Here is a 21173-nt window from a genome sequence, read left to right as displayed (position 1 = left end):
TATATATATATATATACATATATGTATGTATATATATGTATGTATGTATAAAGGCAAAACAGACATCCGGCAAACACAGAGGACATACAGACGCAGCACAAAGCCAGAACTTCTACAGTTACAACAAACTTTGCTTTCGCCCCCTCTAAATCAAACCCCTTTACCAGCATCTGCCATCTGTTCCAGGAGAATCTGTTTCACTCCCCGAGCCAAGCAAGGCCGTTATTGGTCCTAATGGCGCTATCAGCTAAGCCGCTAAACCCAATTACTGCTTAAAAAGGGAGGCCACCCCAGCTAATCATGGCCGCCTAACCTGATTTGGCTGTGATGAAGAGATGGGATAAAGATCAGTTAATGCAGGGAGAATGATCTCACAAATACAAAAAACTCAATTCATTTCTCTGGGAGGCCAATCTGTCCGATTCAGCGCTAATGGAGTGGAGTTTCATTAGACTCGAGGCGTGCTGCTCGCTCTTATCAGCCTGATGACAAATAATATCAAATAAGGGTGATCTTCATTAGGGACATGTGTCTCAAAAAGCTTCGATTTGGGAAGGATTGATGCAAAACGTGTTAACATACTGATCTGGACATCACGGTGATGGCCTAACATGGCAGCAAGTTGAATATAAATGATAAAAGCAACTCACTATTATTCATTCTTAGGCTTTTGTTTTATACTTTAGCGTGTTTGTTCACCATTTGTGCTACAGATATGAATAGCCCATCTCAAATCATGTTTGTTCAAAAGAGGTTTTTGGGAGTGACATTTCAAAGTGATTTGATTTAAAAATCAAAGGACAGACCTAAAAATCATAGAGAATTGGGCCTGTAAGTAACCACCTCCTCAGCAACTGCATTTTTTAGTTATTTTCTGTCCTTTTACTAATTCATTTAGCCTGCTTACTACAACTAATGCGCAAAGTATACTACTGTTTTTTTTACAGCATATGCACACAGTCGAACGCACAGCCTTGCAAAGTATACTTCATTTGACATGTACGCGTACACAGGCTTTCGACGCATGCGCAGTTTTGAGTAATCTCTCACCACAAGTTACACCCCATATATATATATCTTTGTATTCTTTCATGCTAGAGTTTTACAAATGACGGTACTTTTTAACCTCTTCACACAATCTCTCGTCTATGTAGGCGTCCATTGTCGCTGTAGCTTGCATGCTTTCCGGTGTGGTGAGAAATCGAGTCCCCCCAGGAATCAGGTCTCCTTTAGGACCCCAAGTGATCCCATTGGTTCAACTGACTTTTAATGGGTAGTATTTTTAGCGCCTTATTATAATTCCTGCAAAATCATGTTATGATTTATAATGTTTAAAATGTGTTATAATGACCATTAATGTCTTTTAAATTGCAGGGATCATGTACTAGTATTACTGAAACTATAGATTGTGAAATCAAGCGTTTCTCGTTCTTACTATTTTTTTAGTTAGTTTATGAACTAGCATAGCATACATCTACCCGATTAGCCTGCTAGCTTAGCTTATATTATATTAGGTATGTTTTTTGCTTCCAATATCTGTTTTCAGTTTGTTTTATTATGCAATAGGCATTCATTTCAAGCATGTTGTTTGTGCACTTAATGTAGCTAATAAACATCATCAAATTGTAAAATAGGTTATAATTAGTCAAGACATCATGATAACAACTTTTGATCAGGCATTACCGCCTGGGTCCTAAAGGAGACCTGATTCCTGGGAATGGGTAGGGCATAGAATACACAGTTTGTACAGTATCAAAATCATTATGTCTATGCAAAGCGCCCTTATTTTGCGTTATAGTGAACTTCTTCAAACTCGTCTCTTTTCCTGTGCGCTTTCAGGCCTTAAAGTCAAGTTCTCTTAACACGCTGTTAGCCACACCATCTGTTAATAGGTCTGTTTTGACAGCGCGTGTGCGTGCGTGTTCACCTGAGGGTACAAATTCATTTATTCGGCCGCTCTCATCTGCAGCCCTGCAGTAAGAGTGAACTGTGCATGCGGCTGAAGGGCAGGTCTGGCCTAACAGAGCCGGGCCAGGCCTTACAGACGGACATTAGGCCAAACCGGAGTTAAAATCCTATTAGTTTCAGCTGGGAATCAGATTATCGTCGTCGAGAATCACTCGTCTGGCAACTAGGGTCTAATTTACGCCAATCAACAGCAATTATTGAGGGGAAGGGGAGCATCTATTAGGGAAGCTCATCCACTTAGGCTAATGAATGGGGCAGATTCAATCTCTTACTGAAGAGACGTATTTGGGAACTGCAGCTGGGGGCGAATGCACTGCATTCAAGGGGAACCACTGTTATCTGGCTGTGTGTGTTTGTGAGAGACATTCATTCGTAGTGAGTTTATTATAAATGGCAGCCTTATGGATCAGACGTTCAGATTTTGTAGGATCGTGTAGTATATTACCTTTGCAGTAATACTTGGATCAATATATGTCAAACTGCGTTATATGCTTTGTCAGTATGCTGTCAAACTGATCATGAGAGAGATGTGGGTTAGGCCTACTACAGTTCATGTAAGCTATAGCCTGCTAAATTGTAATTTCCAAAAAGGAAAAATAAGAGCATTTTATCATTTTATTAATGAATGAAATGTTTTAATTTGTTCAATTATATAATGGTGGGCTAACAAAAAGTCACTGACGTCAAACTACAACAAGTGCTGTTTTCAAAAAGTCTTGAGAGTTGAAAATGTAGAATGCTTGTGGTGCCCCCTAGTGTTTGAAAACAGCAAGTGTTTCCTGCACAAAGTTAATTTCTTACAAAACAAAATGGATTTTTTTTTTTCGTAAGGCAAAAGGAAACAAATGAAATAAAAAGTTTGCAGTTGTCTAAATATGTAAGGATAGGAAAACCGAACCTTTTAAACCCATTTAAATAAAATGATGCCTATTCTAATTGTTCGATAAAGGATATTTAAGGTTGTCAGATTGTATTGTAGTGCGTACTCCATAACGCAAGATGTCAACCCTCAGCTAGCATAATGCACGTAGAAATGCAAGAAAATAAGATAAAGATGAAAGGTGAGTTGTCTTTTGAAAACTCAAGAGGAACATAGATGCTTTATATGCAGCGTATCCACTCTTGACTATTTAGTAAAAGGTTAACAAATGCGGCAGAAGAGGTCGCTAGACACTTACCTCAGGGCTTATAACATAATAACATACATAATACTGGCTAATACTTAATTACACATTAATTAAGACACTTATTTTACTACATAATAATGTATAGACATAAATAATATATATTATTTTATTATTATTTTCAATCTTATTATTTAATATTATTTAATACAGTCATGCCAATAAAGCAATTTTGAATTTGAATTATATATGTATATAATCCTTATTATTACCCTTGTTCTTTGTTAATTCTTGTTATGGAAAAAAATCTTTATCGAACAATTTTCATTTTATGTTGTATTTGTGGAACATAACACTTCTCCAATTATTTGGTGGCGTGCACTATTAAATATTGAATATTATAATAGTATTTGTTGTATAAAAGCGATTATGTCTATGTCCTCAACATCTAAAGACCAATCAGATGCGTTACAGCAAAGCACGTGATCCAGCACGGAAGTAGCGCTTGAGTGTGTAATCTCGTTTGTTTCGTGAAGTTCTTTGTTCTCCATCTAGAAACATCACATCAGCAGCTTCTCAACATGGCGAATAACAGCACAGGCTAATAACGGGCTAGCGTCTCCCCCCTCTCACCTCCGGTAAAGCCAGAAGAATAGTATGCAGCAGCCTTTGACAATATCCCAGAACGAATTTAAATAATGGAGACGCGGGGGATTGAGCAGATGTTCGACTTCCAGCGGTAACTTATTCACATTTAAAGCTTGAAATGACAACAGTTGCAGAGCTAACACGATTAGCTGTAGCATGTTCAACATCAAACCCTCAAAAACACAACCGTATAAAGTCTGTTAGAGACTATTGTATGATCTTCAGATACATACATATGAGAATAAATAGTAAACACGAATGATTTCTGATTATTTCTGCTTTTACGTAATTTAATATATTATATTTGCCATAAATGCTAATGAAACAGTTTGAAAAATATTATTTTATTTAGCAAGGACGTAGTAAATTGTTTTATTTGTATTATTTTATTTTATTATTATTTCAAATAAATACTGTTTTTTTTTAACAGTACCATTATGGTATTAATGCAGTATATAAAAGTCTGGCTCTGTTTACAGTTATTGAAACCTGCAAAAATATATTGTATATTAACACAATGAGTCCTAATATTTGTGATTATTCATGTCAGGAGTAAGGTCTGTTGCATGCACACACACAAAATCCTACATATCTACATTTAAATCATAATGCATGATCGTATATTAACTGATTTTCCCCACCATCATGTTTCTTAGGTAGTCTAGTCATCCTGAAATATTAGAGTAAGTCAGAGAGCAGAAATGAACTGCACTAGTTAGTAAACTGGTGGAAATGTAGTTATGCAGTCTCCTGTGTACACTGCTCAGGCCTCTGACATGGAGAGATGGATGTTGGTTTCTGCCAAACTGCCGTTCTCAGAAATAGATTCAAGCTGGTTTCTATTCCTGTCATGTGTTTCCACAGGTTACCAAATGATCGCTTCATCCTGCTGCTGTTGTTGCTGTACTCCCCTGTCGGCTTGTGCTTGATGCTACTGCGAATATTTATTGGTGTTCATGTGTTTCTAGTGAGTTGTGCACTACCTGACAGTATTGTCAGAAGGTAAGACGCCACACTGGAGCGTTAAAGGATTAGTTTACTGTAGAATTAAAATTTCCTGATAATTTACTCACCCCCATGTCATCCAAGATGTTTATGTCTTTCTTTCTTCAGTTGAAAAGAAATGAAGGTGTTTGAGGAAAACATTCCAGAACTTTTCTCCATATAGTGGACTTCACTGGGGTACAACAGGTTGAAGGTCCAAACTGCAGTTTCAATGCAGCTTCAAAGACCTCTGCACGATCCCAGACGAGGAATAAGGGTCTTATCTAGCGAAACGATCGGTCATTTTCTAAAAAAAAAAAAAAATTATATACTATTTAATAACAAATGCTCGTCTTGCTCATGCGGCACACATCACGGAATCACGTTGGAAAGATCATGCGTGACGTAGGCAGAAGTACCGTGGTAGGGCGAAAAACTCATCTCATTTTCTCCAACTTCAAAATCGTCTGACATCATTGTTTTACGTTTTTTTGTAAAAGGCATTTGACTGAGTCTTTGCACGTTCGCTTTGTACACACTTGCTCAGTACTTCCGCCTGCTGTGACCTTTCCAACATGATTACGTAATGCGTGGTGCATCGCAGATAGGGTTGCAAAATTCCGGGAATTTTCAAAGCTGGAAACTTTCCATGGGAATTAACGGGAATATATGGGAATTAATGGGAATAAACAGGGAATTTGTAGAACTGCAGGTTAGCCTATAACAAGGTACTTAAATGTAGTTGAAAAAAACATTTTGCAGCATAAATTTGGTTAAAACAAGCATATTTAATGCAATTTTAGTTGAATTTTTTTTTTTTTAACTTGCACAATCACATTCACACAGCACACTTCTTACTGCAGGGCTATTAAGACCACACCCCCTGCATGCACTGTGCATTCCCCCAGTCCATATCATGCACAAAATACATAATATTGTGAAATATAACTACAATTTAAAATGTTTTTCTATTTTGATATACATAAAAATATAATTTATTTCTGTAATGCAAAGCTGAATTTTCAGCATCATTACTCCAGTCTTCAGTGTCACATGATCCTTCAGAAATCATTCTAACATGCTAATTTGATACTCAATTATCAATGTTGGAAACAGTTTTGCTGCTTAATATTTTTTTTCAGGATTCTTTGATGAATAAAAATTTAAAGAACAGAATTTGTAACAATATACACTACTGTTCAAAACTTTCTTTTTTTGAAAGAAATTAATACTTTTATTCAGCAAGGATGTGTGAAATTGATTAAAAAGTGATATTAAAGTGATATTGTTTGAAAAGTTTTCTATTTTGAATAACTTCTGTTCTTTTTAACTTTTTATTAATCAGTGAATCCTGAATAAAGTATCACAGGTTCCCAAAAATATTCAGCAGCACCACTGTTTCCAACAATGATAATAACTGAGTATCAAATCAGCATATTAGAATGATTTCTGAAGGATCATGTGACACTGAAATAAATAACACATAATTGCTGCAATAAAAATATATTTATTTTACATATTTACTAAATTAGAATTGAATGCGAAAAAATAAATAACTTATTTCATTTTATGAACAAACAAAATGTTTATATTTATGTTTTTATATGGTAAGTTTTATATAAATATTATACATTTATATAAATTTCCCAAAATTTCCAATTAATTTCCATAAATTCCCATATATTCCCGTAAATTCCTGTTAAGGTTTAGTTCCCGTGGAAAGTTTCCGGAAATTTACCGGAAACTTTCCGCCCCTTTGCAACCCTAATCGCAGAGCTAGTGCAAGACGAGCGTTTGTGATTAAAAAGTATATAAATTATAATTTAAAAAAAAAAAAAAATGACCGATCGTTTCACAAGATAGAGCCCCTTGAAGCTGCATTGAAACTGCAATTTGGACCTTCAACCCGTTGAACCCCAGTGAAGTCCACTATATGGAGAAAAATCCTGGAATGTTTCCCTCAAAAACCTTTCTTTTTGACTGAAGAAAGAAAGAAAGATCTTGGATGACATAGGGGTGAGTAAATTATCAGGAAATTTTAATCCTGAAATGAATTAATTCTTTAATAGATATCAAAATTTAGAAAGACTAGAATCAGAAATAAAATAAAATTTAGAAAGCATTGCATTTGTGGACTACGTTTTACGTAGATGGTTGATCTTGCATCGTTACAGTGTTATTTTAGTATTGCATTGTTTAGTATAGTATTTATTAATATTATAATATTTTCTTTTTATAATTGCAGTTTTCACTTTAATTTTAGTTTTAGCAATGTTGTTATTGCTTTTGTTAAAATGTATTAAAATATTTTTAAATAATATAATAGTACATACACACATTTTTACTTGTAAAAATGAATGTCACAAACCCGATTAAGGTGTTTAAAAATGATTAATAACTTGGTGATCAGTCACAAGTTTCCGAAAGCATGCTTATAAATTGTTGTGTAAAATCCTGAAAAAGTTATTTGTCATTTTTGGTTTGGCAGATGTAATTTATGTATTTATATGTTTGCAGTATTCATGCCAGTGTGTGTGAATTGGCATTTGTCTGTGCTGTTTCAGGTTCATCGTGAGAATAATGTGTTCAGTGCTGGGTCTGCACGTCCGGCAGAACAGCCCGCGCTTACGGGACAAAACTGCCCGACTTTACATCTGCAATCACGTTACACATTTTGACCACAATATGATCAACCTCCTGACCTCCTGTAACACGGTGAGTGAGTGTGTATGTGTGTCTCAGTGTTTTCCCAGCATGATGTAATCTCTTTCTCCTCTGCTCTGCCCTTGAATTCTGTGTCTTTCATTGGTTTACTCGCACAAAGAGGTCTGTTTCTCCTTTGGCAGCTGTGCTGACTTAATGTTGGGCCAAAGGCCAGTGAATGAGGTTTAATTCTCTCTGTTTGCTCACTTCAAATGATTCAAATGATTGTTTGAATGCGGGGCAGCAGGAGTAACTTACATTCAGTTTCAAACGTTAGGTCATGCTGCTCTGCTTGATCTTACATTCCTGTATGAGTTGACCTAGGTCTCAGTTAGAAAATAAATTCATTAGAGAGTTAATTTTATTTAAGTTATTAATATTACATGTAATTGTACATTAGAGCACACATAATTGATGAATTACAAGTAGTGTATTAAATAATTAAATTATGTATTTAAATATTATATATAATATACATAATATATAATTTACACAACTTATGCAGTATAAATAAAGATACACTAATCAATTTACATAATATGCACAGTATACATAAAATGCACTCAGTATATGTACACTGGCTACCATTAAAATTTTTTTTTAATTAATACTCCTATTCTGCAGGTACACATTAAATTGATCAATACTGACAGTAAATACATTTACAGTGTTACAAAATATTTCCATTTCACATAAATGTTGAACTTTACATTCATCAAAGAATCCTGAAAAATGCAGCGCAATTGTTTCAACTTTGATAATTATCATAAATGTTTCAACAAATCAGCATATTAGAGTGATTTCTGGAGGATCATGTGACACTATAGACTGGAGTAATTTTTCTGAAAATTAAGCTTCTATCACAGGAATAAATTACATTTTAAAATATATTAAAATGGAAAACAATTTTTTTAAATAATAAAATAAAGTAATTTAATTATTTTATTTTTCCACAATATTACAATATTTTTGATCAAATTAATGTAGCCTTGCATGGTGAGCAGAAGAGACGTCTTTCAAAAAAAAAAAAAACCACAAACACTGAAAAAAAATGTTTTACACAATGTTTCCTACTTGATACAGCTTCACTGATAAAATAATAAGATTTAAATGCTTTATATCCCGTCTTATATCATTTTTCATTTCATTACTGTGGAATTAGTGAACTATCATTATCATGAACTATCAAACAGCTACATGTTTGGCTCTTTCTCTGTGTGTTTAGCCACTGCTGGAGGGCCCCGTGGGGTTCCTGTGCTGGGCGAGGGGTTTTATGGAGCTGGGTCAGGGCATAGGGAGCAGGACGGAGCTGACAGAGACCCTCCGCAGATATTGCTCATCTCCTAACTCTTTACCCCTCCTGCTCTTTCCAGAGGAGGACACCACCAACGGCCGGACCGGCCTCCTCAAGTTCAGGTTCAAAACATTATTCTTTCTTTACTTTTGGCTATAGTCAAGTCAAATCAAAAGTATTTTTAACAATACACATTGTTTCAAAGCAGCTTTACAGAAAATCATGGTGTTATTGTGTATAATATCTTAATATCTTCTTCATGTCATTTAGATGGTTACAAGCAATAAGTCAGTTGGAATTAGCTATATAGTAGGGGTGTAACGATACATCTTTATATCACGACATCACAATATAAAAATGCAACAATATGTATCGGTGATGTAAATGATATGATTTGCGATTTAGAGTTAGTTAGGCTCCGCTTACTGTATTTATAAGGTATAATTCACCCAAAAATGTAAATTCTGTCATCATGATGTCATAAAGTGTCATTAAAAAAATGTCATAAAGGCATCTTAAAAATAATCAATCGACTGGTCTAATCCAATTCCAAGTCTTCTGAAGAGAATCGATGGTTTTATATGATTGACAATGACACGCATACTGTAGTAAATGCAGACTTTCAAATGCTTGTGTGACATGCCAGAACAACAGAAATAATCACCATATCACATTTAGTTTTAGGAGTATGATTATTCAAAGCATTTTAGATGGTTTATTCTTATATGTATAGTGCATTTATAGTGGGAGAGGCGGTACATATAGCGAGCACAGGGAGAGTCTGTGCGCACACTGCTTGTCTGTGTAAGAGATCCAACGAATGCCTACATTGAAAGGTGCCCTAGATTATGTTTTTAAAAGATGTAATATAAGTCTAAGGTGTCCCCTGAATGTGTCTGTGAAGTTTCAGATCAAAATACCCCATAGATTTTTTTTAATAAATTTTTTTAAATGCCTATTTTGGGGCATCATTATAAACGCGCTGATTTTATGCTGCGGCCCCTTTAAATCCCGTGGTCCACGCCCACAGAGCTCGCGCTTGCCTTGAACAGTGCCTTAACAAAGTTTACACAGCTAAAGCCGAGTTCAGACTGCACGATTTTAGCCCCGATTTTGGCTCGCCGACAGGTTTTGAGAAATCGCCGACAAATGCCCGAAATCACAGGCAAATCGGTGCTCGTTCACGCGAGTGACAATCACGCAGTGTGAATGAGCAAAGACGCGATCTGAGAGAATCGCCGACGAGTCGCCGACGCCCGTGAGATATTTGGCATGCTAAATATCTGGACCTGTCGGCGATTCAAAATCCTGCTGTGTGAAAAGTGTTCTGACTGAAAACTACATCGGCGATGACCGACAGCCAATGAGAGAGCAAGATACAGAGCAGCGGGGAGTTCGGGGAGGAGTTATAGACCACAATATCAGCAAGCATGGCTTCGTTTCAGATAAACATTACAATTATACAAAACAAAAACAAAGCACAAACATTTGCTTGACCATCCGCAACAGCAGCACATTGAAAAGTTATGTATTTAGTTCCAACTCTCGTTGCAGAACACACACAGTCTCCCCAACCATATCCTCCTCCATATTCTTCTTTTATTTATGTTGTTTTCGCTGCAAATCAGCGCACAGGCAATTCATATTTCAAGCTTCTTGCGGACTACTATTTTTAATAATAATCCCACCGTGTGTCTCAATCAGCTCCCTAGTTCAGCAGTCAGGGCACTGATCAGGGTATCAGCCGCATTCACTTTCATTATTTGCTGATTCACGACCTAGGGAGCTAGGGAGCTGATTGAAACGCAGGACCAGTCTCACGTGAGAACTCCGGTCTTGAACGCGTGATATCGCGTTGTTTCCTTGTCACGTCTCGCGTGTGTTTGGTTGTGAAACGTAGTTTGCGTGCCAGACAGAGTTGTCGGCGATTCTTCCTATTGTAAAGTCATGCAGTTTGAAACCCTCTGTCGCCGATCCATCGTGCAATTTGAACACAGCAGCGACTGAATGCTGGCCAAGATAGTCATGCAGTGTGAAAAGAACAGTGACCCGACTACTTTGAAAATCGTGCAGTCTGAACTCGGCTTAAGAAACGATGGTATCTTTAACCACATTTAACAGTACATTAGCAACATGCTAAAGAAACATTTAGAAAGACAGTTTACAAATATCACTAAAAATATCATGTTATCATGGATCATGTCAGTTATTATTGCTCCATCTGCCATTTTTCGCTATTGTTCTTGCTTGCTTACCTAGTCTGATGATTTGGTTGTGCACATCCAGACGTTAATACTGGCTGCCCTTGTCTAATGCCTTTTATAATGTTGGAAACATGGGCTGGCATATGCAAATATTGGGGGTGTACACCCCGACTGTTACGTAACAGTCGGTGTTATGTTGAGATTCGCCTGTTCTTCAGAGGTCTTTTAAACAAATGAGATTTATATAAAAAGGAGGAAACAATGGAGTTTGAGACTCACTGTATGTCATTTCCATGTACTGAACTCTTGTTATTTAACAATGCCAAGATAAATTAAATTTTTCATTCGAGGGCACCTTGAAAGCACGAGTACTGCGTGAGGGAAAAAAGAAAGTTTATGGGGTTTCAGTGACATTACTACATTAAACTACAATATATAATGTTGAATATAGTGCAGTGGGGGAATATTTGTGGGTCTTGATAATAAATAATAATAATACTATTTTAATAATAATAAAGTAATAAAACGGTAATAAACAATCAAGCAGTTGAGATTTGCTATATAGCAGGGGTGGTTAACGTCAGTCCTGGAGAACCACAGTCCTGCAGAGTTCAGCTCCGTCCCAAATCAAACACACCTGAAGAAGCTAATCAAGGCCTGAGGTGTTGCTAGAAAGCTATAGGCAGGTGAGTTTTTATCAGGGTTTGAGCAAAAGTCTGTAGGACTGAGGCTCTCCAGTTCAGGAGTTCGCCACCCCTGCTATATAGTATATATCATCCTATGTGCATGTACACATAGCCAACTTTCTAGCGATAATATAGTTCACATTTTACAATGATATAATCAGTGACGTGGTTGATATTTGATCTACACGAGTATACTGTATTTATGCAGATCATCTGTAGTGTGAAGTTGGATGCTATACATAATAAGGTCTTAATTTGGATAAACTATATGTTACTTTCACCTTTGGGATGATTGTAATGGTAATATTCCTGAAAGAGATTTCATTCATTTAGACCAAAGTGACTTACTGTTTATAGTGTAAATACCTGTTTATAATGTATCTCAGGCCCTGTTTGCACCTGGTATTAAGATGCATTTTGGTCGATCCGATCACAAGTGCACAATGCTAAATACAGGTGTAAACGGGGTCTAAAATGTTTTGAGCTTGTCCACTTTACCAGATTGCTTTCGTAGTGTAGACGCTCATGTGGTTGAATGTGTTTGAACAGCCACAAAAGACCGCCTGCTCTCCACATACTGACCCAATGCGTAAACATTACTAGCCAGACGGGATTTAAACTTTGTCGGCTGAAGACCCAAGTTTAGTTTGAAGATGAAAAACTTACCAACACAATGTTCTCTCACCATTCCTGATTTCTAACACACACTCACAGCGTTCAGCTGGTCTAGTTGCTGTCAGAGCAGAAATTATTGCCGACGCTCTCTGTATGTTTTTCTGTCGTCTCAGTGGCGTTCATATGTTAATTGTGTGAGCTTATTTCATCCATTAGATCAAAAGATCCGAAAAAGCCCTTACATTTACCCGCCCATAGACCCTCCCCTCGAAGAAATCAGGACAGAAGTGGTCAAAAGTGGACAAAAGACACTGATTAAAACACCAGGTGTAAACAGGAATGTGTCTCCCTTGTCTACATGTGATCAACCAAAACGCATCTTAATACTGGGTGTAAACGGGGCCTGATTAGGTTTTAAATGTGACCATATTGTATGTAGACAGCCAGGTGCCTGATATAAATAAGTAAGGACTGCTGAGATTTTGGTGATTAAATGTGGATCTGTTCTGGGAGGGTTGCCAGATCCTCTCTAAGCTTCCTTGAAGGCTCCTCTCTAAGCTTTACTGATCCTCGGGTTTAGCCTTTACTGCCTGTAAATCAGCTGACACCCACTTTGCCATTAGCTTTTAGATGTGTGTTTCCTTTTCTCTTTAAGAAAGATGCCATTTTTAAAAGCCCAACTTCTTCTCTCTCCTCAGCTCTTGGCCTTTCTCTGTGTCTGACTCCATCCAGCCTGTGGCATTGCTGGTGAAGAGGCCTTTCATAGCTGTGGTAATTGCATTTAAACACTTTTTTTATTATGCACTATTGTTGAATGATTTTGGTTTGCATTGGTTACCGAGTATTTTCCTGTAACCTGGTTAAATTCACACACATAATAGGTAATATTTACGTCTCTTGCTTTGAATGTGTATGTAATGTAATCATACCTGTAGTTTTTATGTCAATGCTGCAGTTGTCATTTCTGTAAATCACTTTCCTATGAAACCCAGGCATTTAAATGAGACTGAATAATTGTCACTCGTGTCTAGAGTTTCCAGATCTTTTTTCAATCCTCAAGTTCCTGTTAACACACACAAGAGGGTCTTTGTGTGTGAACGTGGCTCATGAGTAGGATATTTATAGCAGCACTGATAATAAGTGATTCACAGTGCAATAGAAAGACGGACTGTCAAAGGTCGTCAGATCGGCTCGTAGTGACCTCTTGCTCCCATTACAGCATTGCAAAATGGTTTTATTATTTGTTTTAGTGAACACTGGAGTATGTATATGATCCACTCCTACATCAGGGTTTTCAATCTTTAGATGCCACGGACCCCCAGATCTGATTCATTATAATTTAAAAGGCCTCTACATATTTAGCTTGTTTCACCCACTGAATACATTTTTTTAAAAAGGTAATTGCAGCTTTTTTTCCCTCACAATTCTGCCTTTTCTTCTTGCAGTTGTAAGTTTATGTCTCGCAATTCTCAATTGTGAGTTAAAAAGTCAGAATTTTGTGATATAAAATCCCAATTGCGAGTTATAAAGTCCAATTCTGAGAAAAAAATCACAATCTCGCAATTCTGACTTTTATTCTCAGTCAGAAATGAAAAAAGTCAGAATTGTGAGATTAAAAAGTCACAATTAACTTGGTGGTGGAAACAAACTTCCATACTTGTGAAGATCCAATTTATATTGTGATAAATTAATATATATTATAAAAGTGTAAAACTTTATTTGGAAAATATTTAATTTCTATTATGTTACATTACTACTTTTTTCTACTCCTTATTAGTCCTGTAGTGTTATATTTATTTTATATATGTATGATAAATATTATTTATTAATTGTTTTTAAGTAGTTGTTTTCGATTCAAATTGGTTCATTTAAAAGTAGACATTTCAAGCTCTCTATAGATTAATTTTCTCATGTCGGTGAGGCAAGTAGCCTATATACTGAGTTTCAGTTCTTTTTTGTGACGGCTTGCCTTTCTTGCATCAGAAAAAAAAAAAAGAAAATGTAATATAGCTTTATAATTATAATGTACGTTTTCGACCTCTCAGGCTCTAAAAATAATATAGGCTAGTGAATGAAAAATTCTGTCATTAATTACTCACCCTCATGTCGCTCCAAACCTGTAAGACTTTCGTTCATCTTCAGAACACAAATGAAGATTTTTTTGATGAAATCTGAGAGCTTTCTGTCCCTCCATTGACAGCTATGCAACTGACACTTTGATGCTTCAAAAAGTTCATAAAGAGAACGTAAAACTAATCCATATGAATTGAGTGGTTTAGTCCAAATTTTTTGAAGAGACTTGATCTCTTTATATGATGAACAGATTGAATTTTGGCTTTTATTCACATATAAACATTGATCAGCGAACATAAACAGAAACTCAACCGAACCTGCTTGACACTCGAGACCAAACCTCTTGCAGAAGCTCAAACGTGCTGAATAACAAGTGAATGAACCTCATTGGTTCTTGAGGAAGCTCAAACGTGCTGAGTGACACACGAGAATGAACCTTATTGGTTCTCAGGTGTCAAGCGAACATGCTTGAGCTTCTTTTTACCACAACTGATGTGTGAGTTGATGAATGTTCATATGTGAATAAAAGCCTAAATTCAATCTATTCATCATATAAAGCCATCGTGTCCCTTCAGAAAATTTGGACTAAACAAGATTATTTTTACGATCTCTTTAAGAATTTTTTTTGAGGCATCAAAGTGTCAGTTTCGTAGCTGTCTATGGAGGGACAGAAAGCTCTCAGCTTTCATCAGAAAATCTTTATTTGTGTTCCGAAGATGAAAAGTCTTACTGATTTGGAACGACATGAAGGTGTAAATGATGACAGAATTTTCATTTTTGAGTGAACTATTCCTTTAAGTCATATATATGTGATAATGTGATGTTATGATTTTCTTACCATTTTGCATGTGAAAACATCTGGTGCCGTTCACATTGTCGTTCATCAGGACGGGGCGAGTTGCTAAATGTTGGATACTGAATAAGTGTTTTCTGTAAATGTGGACGGTCATATATTATCGTGCTCATGGTTGTGATGGTAATTTCTTGATGATTTTTTTAATGACCTGCTTTTGCAGCTCCATAAGTGGTCTTGGTCAACTTGTTAGAAAGAATTGCACTGTGCATGTGAAAGTATGTATAGATAATAAACGTCAAGCCGTCGACATGCACATAACTGTGCTCTGTTAAACACTAGCATCTAGGATGATATAAAAAGGTCTTTCTCTGGTTCTTTTCAGAACACTCCAGAATCCTCATGGCTGACGGAGCTGCTGTGGACCTTTTTTGTACCGTTCACAGTGTACCATGTAAGGTACTACATATTACAGTCTCTCCTTTGTCCAGTGGCAGTATTTTAAACGTACAATCCTCTATTGCTGCTCTCGACAGGCCAGAACTGGTAATACAATAATGAAGCTTTTCAGTATTTAATAGCCTCAGGAGTCTTGCGTATGAAGCTTATAAGACCAACAGTTTCAGGTTTAGTCTTGAATTTTTGTGCATACTTACTTGCCTGTTGCTAAGTATTGTACTTTTATTACTGTCACTTTTAAATATTTGAATAGTTTTTAGTTTTTTTTTTAAATGTTGACATTTTGAAGTAGATGCTAAAGTGTAATGGTCATGTTTAATGTTGTAATTATTGAGTGAATAAAGGAAGAATCAGAAGCCTGAATAAACTTTCTTTCTCACTCTTGCTAAGTATCTCTGTACAAAAATGTTAGGTGTGATTGTTTTGAAATGCTCTCAACCAGATGGCTTCCACCGCTGTCGAAAGAAGATGACGAATCTCATCAAGAATTTGCCAGCAAAGTCCAAGGGGTAAAACTTTTTTCCTTTTTTTGTTTTGTTTTGTTCATTGTACAGTTGCTCTTTTTTTTTTTTCTTTAAAACTTACCATACTTTCTGATAAAGTATGTTTGCATGTGCAGCGATTATAGTCAAGGCCAATTGTAGCCTGAATAATGTGTAAACATGCTGGGCAAAATGGAGAAAATCAGCATATTAGAATGATTTCTGAAGGATCATGTGACACTGAAGACTAGAGTAATGATGTTGAAAATTCAGCTTTGCATCACAGGAATACATTTTTAAATTTTAAAATGGATTCAAATAGAAAAGGTTATTTTACATTGTAAACTCAACTTTGGTGATCATAGAGACTCCTTCAGAAACATAAAAAAAAAAAACTTTTGATTGGTAGAGTTAGTCTGACTTCACAAAAACTGGGCTGGTATGATTTCAGTCAACTAGAGCATCTAAAGTGCATGTAAATGCATATACCGATCTTCTGTTTATAGCCTGTTGAAAGTTTGTAAGTCATGCTTCTGTAGAAATGAATGCTCTGTGAAATGCCTTGAAATTAAATGGATTTGAATCCATTTTCCAGTAATGTCATACTTGGTTGGATTACCATTAAAAACACGTTCAAACAAACCATTATCTTATTGTCCCCTGACATGGCTTTTCATTTGCCTAACCTTCAGATCTATTTCCTGTCCATTTCAAAGCTTTGACTTGTTTCGTTGTGCCGTTTGATGTAATGTCTATTGTGTCCTTCCTTCAGTTGCTGGCCACCGAGCTGGGCGTGATCTCCACACAGATCACTAAAGCAGACAAAGCCGAACACATCAAAAGGAAAAGACACATTGCCTCTCAGACTGCACTTTCAAGTAAGAACGGATTCAATGGTGAGAAATGAAATTATGATGTATCTATACATAAAGTTAGATAACTGGATCAATATAGTAGATGTATTTTGTCTTCTAGTGTAACATGAAACTATATTTTTGTCAGATTTGGGTGCCAGACCTCGCACAGTGGCGCAGGGTTTCCTGGGCACGAGTGCAGGGGCCGAAGACTCGCGAGTGGCACGTATGGTGCAGCAGGTGAAAGAGGTGCTGCCTGACGTCCCGTTATCGGTCATCACCAGAGACCTGTGTATGTCATCCTTCCATAATGCTTTGCAGTATGCAGTTAGTCGTTATTCATTCAGACTAGCTTATGTACTCTTATGTTGCTCCGCTGTATCTGTACTAATGCAAAGCTGATTTCATGGGTGTAAACAATTCAGTTTCAGCCATTATGGATTTGGTTAAAGGGATAGTTCACCCAAAAATGATCACCTTATCCTCCTCAGTCCATTCAAGATGTAGGTGACTTTTTTTCTTCAGTAGAATAGTAAAGAAGATTTTTAGCTGAAACCATGGTCATTGGTGATTCATATAATGGATGTCAATGGCTACCATCACTTTGGGAGTCAAAATCATATACAGGCAAAACAAAATTAATACCCGTGGCTCCTGATGATACATTGAGGTCTTAAGGTGATGATACACAGGGAAACTTTTTGAGTGATGTTGCTTGGGCACTTTTTCCATTGATAATGGGCAACAAATTTCTATCTGGATACTTTAGATAGAAATTTGTTGACCATTTTCAATGGGAAACTGCCCAAGTATCATTGCCCGGCAACATTGCTCAAAAGGTTGCCCCGTGTTTCATCACCTTTATGAAGCGAAATGATTATATGAATCACCAAGGGCCATGGTTTCAGCTAAAAATCTTCTTTACTGAAGAAAAAAAAAAGACACCTACATCTTAGATGGCCTGATGGTGAGTAAATTAACAGCAAATGTTCATTTTTGGGTGAACTATCCCTTTAAGTAACCCCTTTCTTTTGTCTCTGTACAGTACAGACCAACTGTGTGGACACAACCATAACCAACCTGCTGGAGCATACTGACCACTTCAACTCGGAGGCTGCTGCGAGCACACCTTCAGCTCCAGCCAAACCAGCAGCTTCTTCCACCGCGTCTGTAATGGCATCCACACCCAATTTAAAGGTACCAGTGACTCTCACATCACTCACTGAAATGATGCAGGTGCAAATTAATCTGTTTTTTAGCCAAACTTCTTGAATGAATCATTCTTTTAAGCGGGTAACGGGTCAAGTCGGTTCACAGAATCTAACTGAATCGAACTTCAGTTCTGTACGGTACAGTTTTTTTCTTTTTTGTATTTATTTCAACAAATGACAACCAAAATCAAACCCATTGAAGTTTGAATGTAAGTAGAAATGTAATGTTAATTATTAAACCAAAATAAATAAAAACTTTCAAAAACATTCAGCTGTGATTAGTTTATTGAGTGATAGGCAGTGGGTTTAATCAGTGATATTAGATTTGCTATACAGCGTCTTCCCGTCACCTTCTCAACATGTTTCCCTACGTGTTTTTACACGTAGAAAAGATACAGTTTTCCCTGAACGATGATTTGAGTTCCTATAGCAATTCTCGATTCAACAATGATAAACTTCACTAGCAGAAAGGCAGCACTATATAAACAAACCAGACTAGAACTCGTGACGGCAGCTTCACATTCTCTATATCTACTGCCTCGATGGCAGGAAAGTCTTTCAATTCAGTGGAAAAATCACTCCTTCATAACTCAAGGATCATGTCCAACATATGTTGTGATTTTGTGTTTATACCTTTCGAAACCTGCACAGTACGAACTTTTCTCCATCTCTTCCATTCTAATTGTTGCCTCTTGCCCTCCACCTGAATTCCATGCTTTACCAGAACCATGTGATTGCAAACAACCTATTCAGCGTTTGAGAGGAAAAATGTCAAAAGCTGACAGGAAACGTGACAATTTGAGTGAAGAAGAGAGCGTTTAATTCTTGCCTTTTAATATGAAAAACTTGATAGTACAGTTGGCAATACAAGGATGCATCCAATCATTGACACTGCAAATTAGAACATTAACCCAAGGTTAAGGAATATACAGTGTTAATTGTTAACCCCGGGTAAATTATGAGCAGTGTGAAACATGAAGCAAGATAACCCAGGATTCCATTTACCCAGGGTTTAGAATATTTCAAATATTTCAAATATGTAAAGCCCTAATAACCTGTCTGGACAGACTTATTGGCTCATTCGGTGCTACTTTGGATATGCATTTTGCGCCATCAACCCGGAACTAAAGTTCGATTATGTGAACAGATCAGTTACCGGCTTAAAAGAAGGATTCATTAAAAATCGAACATCAACAATTAACAAGACCGTTTATGATTTATTGCACACAATTTATAAATCAAATTTGCAATAGTCTTCAATGCACCACAAAAACAAGCTATTTTGAGTTTGAGCTTGAGCTTATCCTGTACAAACAGTACAACGGCCTCCTTCTTGCATGGCCTATATTAGTGAATTTATCTATAAATAGTAACTTTGAAGCCTTTTGTCTCACAGGATATTTATATAAATATGTCTGTGTATTCATTCAACAGCCATCTGCCATATCTTTTGGGAGATCACCCATAGACAGACACATGACTCTACAGGAGAGAAAAGAAGCCTTATATGAATATGCAAGAAGGTAATTGTTTTAAAAAGACTAAAATGATGTTTGAAAATCTGTTTTTTGTCAGTGTCCACTAGGTTTATTGTATAATAAATGTATGTTGTACTCCAATTCGTGTGTGTGTGTGTGTGTGTGTGTGTGTTGAGTTGAGTTGAGTAATCCGAATCTTTACTTTGTTTACCCCACCCGCAGACGATACATTGAAAAACATGGACTGAACAAAGATGATGATCTATGACCGTGGACAAAGACACACCTGAGGAATTGTTTAGGAAAGACAGCTGCTTAACACAAAATCCACATAGTCAAAGAGGAAATTATAGAGTTGACCCAGAAAGAAACAACATTTGTGTTCACCAAACATGCCGAGAGAAGACTGGATTTCTTCCTTTCTTGTTTTTGTTTCTTTGTAAATCTTCTTGCATGGCAATCATGCATGTCTTTTTATTATTTCTCTCTGCAACAGAAAACAATTATTTTGGTAAACAATTTGTATTAAGACCCAGTGACCTTGGCACACTTCATATTATTTTTATAAGGTCCTTGGGTAGAAAATAAGGGTTCAGAAACATATACCAGTGAACTAAAACAACTTGAGGTTTATTATGTGGTTAAGGATACATGTTGATGCAATATCAGCTTTTAAAGACATTAAAGATCATTTAGAAATGCAAAGACTGGTGACTGTGTCTCTTGTACTACTTTATAGACTTAATACATCATCGGAAATTTATGCATCTTATGAATATTTTTGTGAATGACAATAAAGTTGTCAGGGATTAGATGTATTTTTTTTCAATAGGTCCTACAGCATGTCTTACCTTCAGGGTTGGGGAGTAACGAAATACATGTAACTTAGTTACGTATTTAAAATACAAAATTTGAGTTACAGTTACATCTGAAAAGTATTTTAGATTACCAAAGTGATTACTTTGAATTTTAATGTCATTTAAACATTAATGTAAACTGTGGCAGGCAAGTATTGTTAACAGCAATTGGTGATTCTCTGACTCTGACAGTCTGCAAAAGCATCCTAAGATATAGTTCGGCTTAAAAGTTTCTTACTCCTTGCAGAATTTTAATCATTAAAATAAGAGGGATCATAAAAATTGAATGTTATTTTTATTTGGTACTGTGCTGAATAAGCTATTTCACATAACAGATGTTTACATACACTCCACAAGACAAAATAACTGAATTTATAAAAACTGCCCCATTCAAATATGTTACATACTCTTGAATCTTAATTATCCTGTCATTACTGGATGATCCACGACTGTTCATGTTTTGTGATAGTTGTTTTTCTTTCAAATTCAAGTTTGCATCTCACAATTCTGACTTTTTTTTCCTCAAAATTGTGAGATAAACTCACAATCGCAAGTTATAAAGTCAGAATTGCGTGATTAAAAACTTGCAATTCTGACTTATTTCTCACAATTGCGAGTTTAAATCTCACAATTATGAATTCTTGCAATTCAGACATTTTTCTGAAAAATTACGAGTTTATCTCACAATTGAATTTCTCAAAATTCTCAATTTTCTCAATATTGCGAGTGTATATCTCACA

General features: G+C 36.2%; 1 protein-coding gene across 2 annotated transcripts; it reads left to right on the top strand.

The window, feature by feature from the left end:
* Positions 1–3617: 3617 nt before the first annotated feature.
* aup1 (AUP1 lipid droplet regulating VLDL assembly factor) lies at positions 3618–20281 on the top strand. 2 transcript variants are annotated; one of them, XM_048163630.1, is made up of 12 exons: positions 3618–3831; positions 4605–4742; positions 7289–7439; positions 8653–8843; positions 12925–12997; positions 15478–15551; positions 15994–16060; positions 16806–16929; positions 17036–17179; positions 17933–18084; positions 19533–19621; positions 19799–20281. In XM_048163630.1, exons 1-12 carry the CDS (start codon positions 3791–3793, stop codon positions 19842–19844), a joined length of 1290 nt encoding a protein of 429 aa, XP_048019587.1. In that variant the 5' UTR covers positions 3618–3790; the 3' UTR covers positions 19845–20281. The 2 variants fall into 2 exon arrangements, with proteins under 2 accessions (XP_048019587.1, XP_048019588.1); XM_048163631.1 differs by having other exon boundaries at positions 3620–3831; positions 16806–16911.
* The last annotated feature ends 892 nt before the right edge of the window (positions 20282–21173 follow it).

Source organism: Megalobrama amblycephala, linkage group LG17, assembly GCF_018812025.1.
Source record: "Megalobrama amblycephala isolate DHTTF-2021 linkage group LG17, ASM1881202v1, whole genome shotgun sequence".
In the NCBI taxonomy this organism is placed as follows: domain Eukaryota; kingdom Metazoa; phylum Chordata; class Actinopteri; order Cypriniformes; family Xenocyprididae; genus Megalobrama; species Megalobrama amblycephala.
Note: the sequence above shows the minus strand (reverse complement) of the source record. Positions and strands in the feature narration are given on the sequence as shown.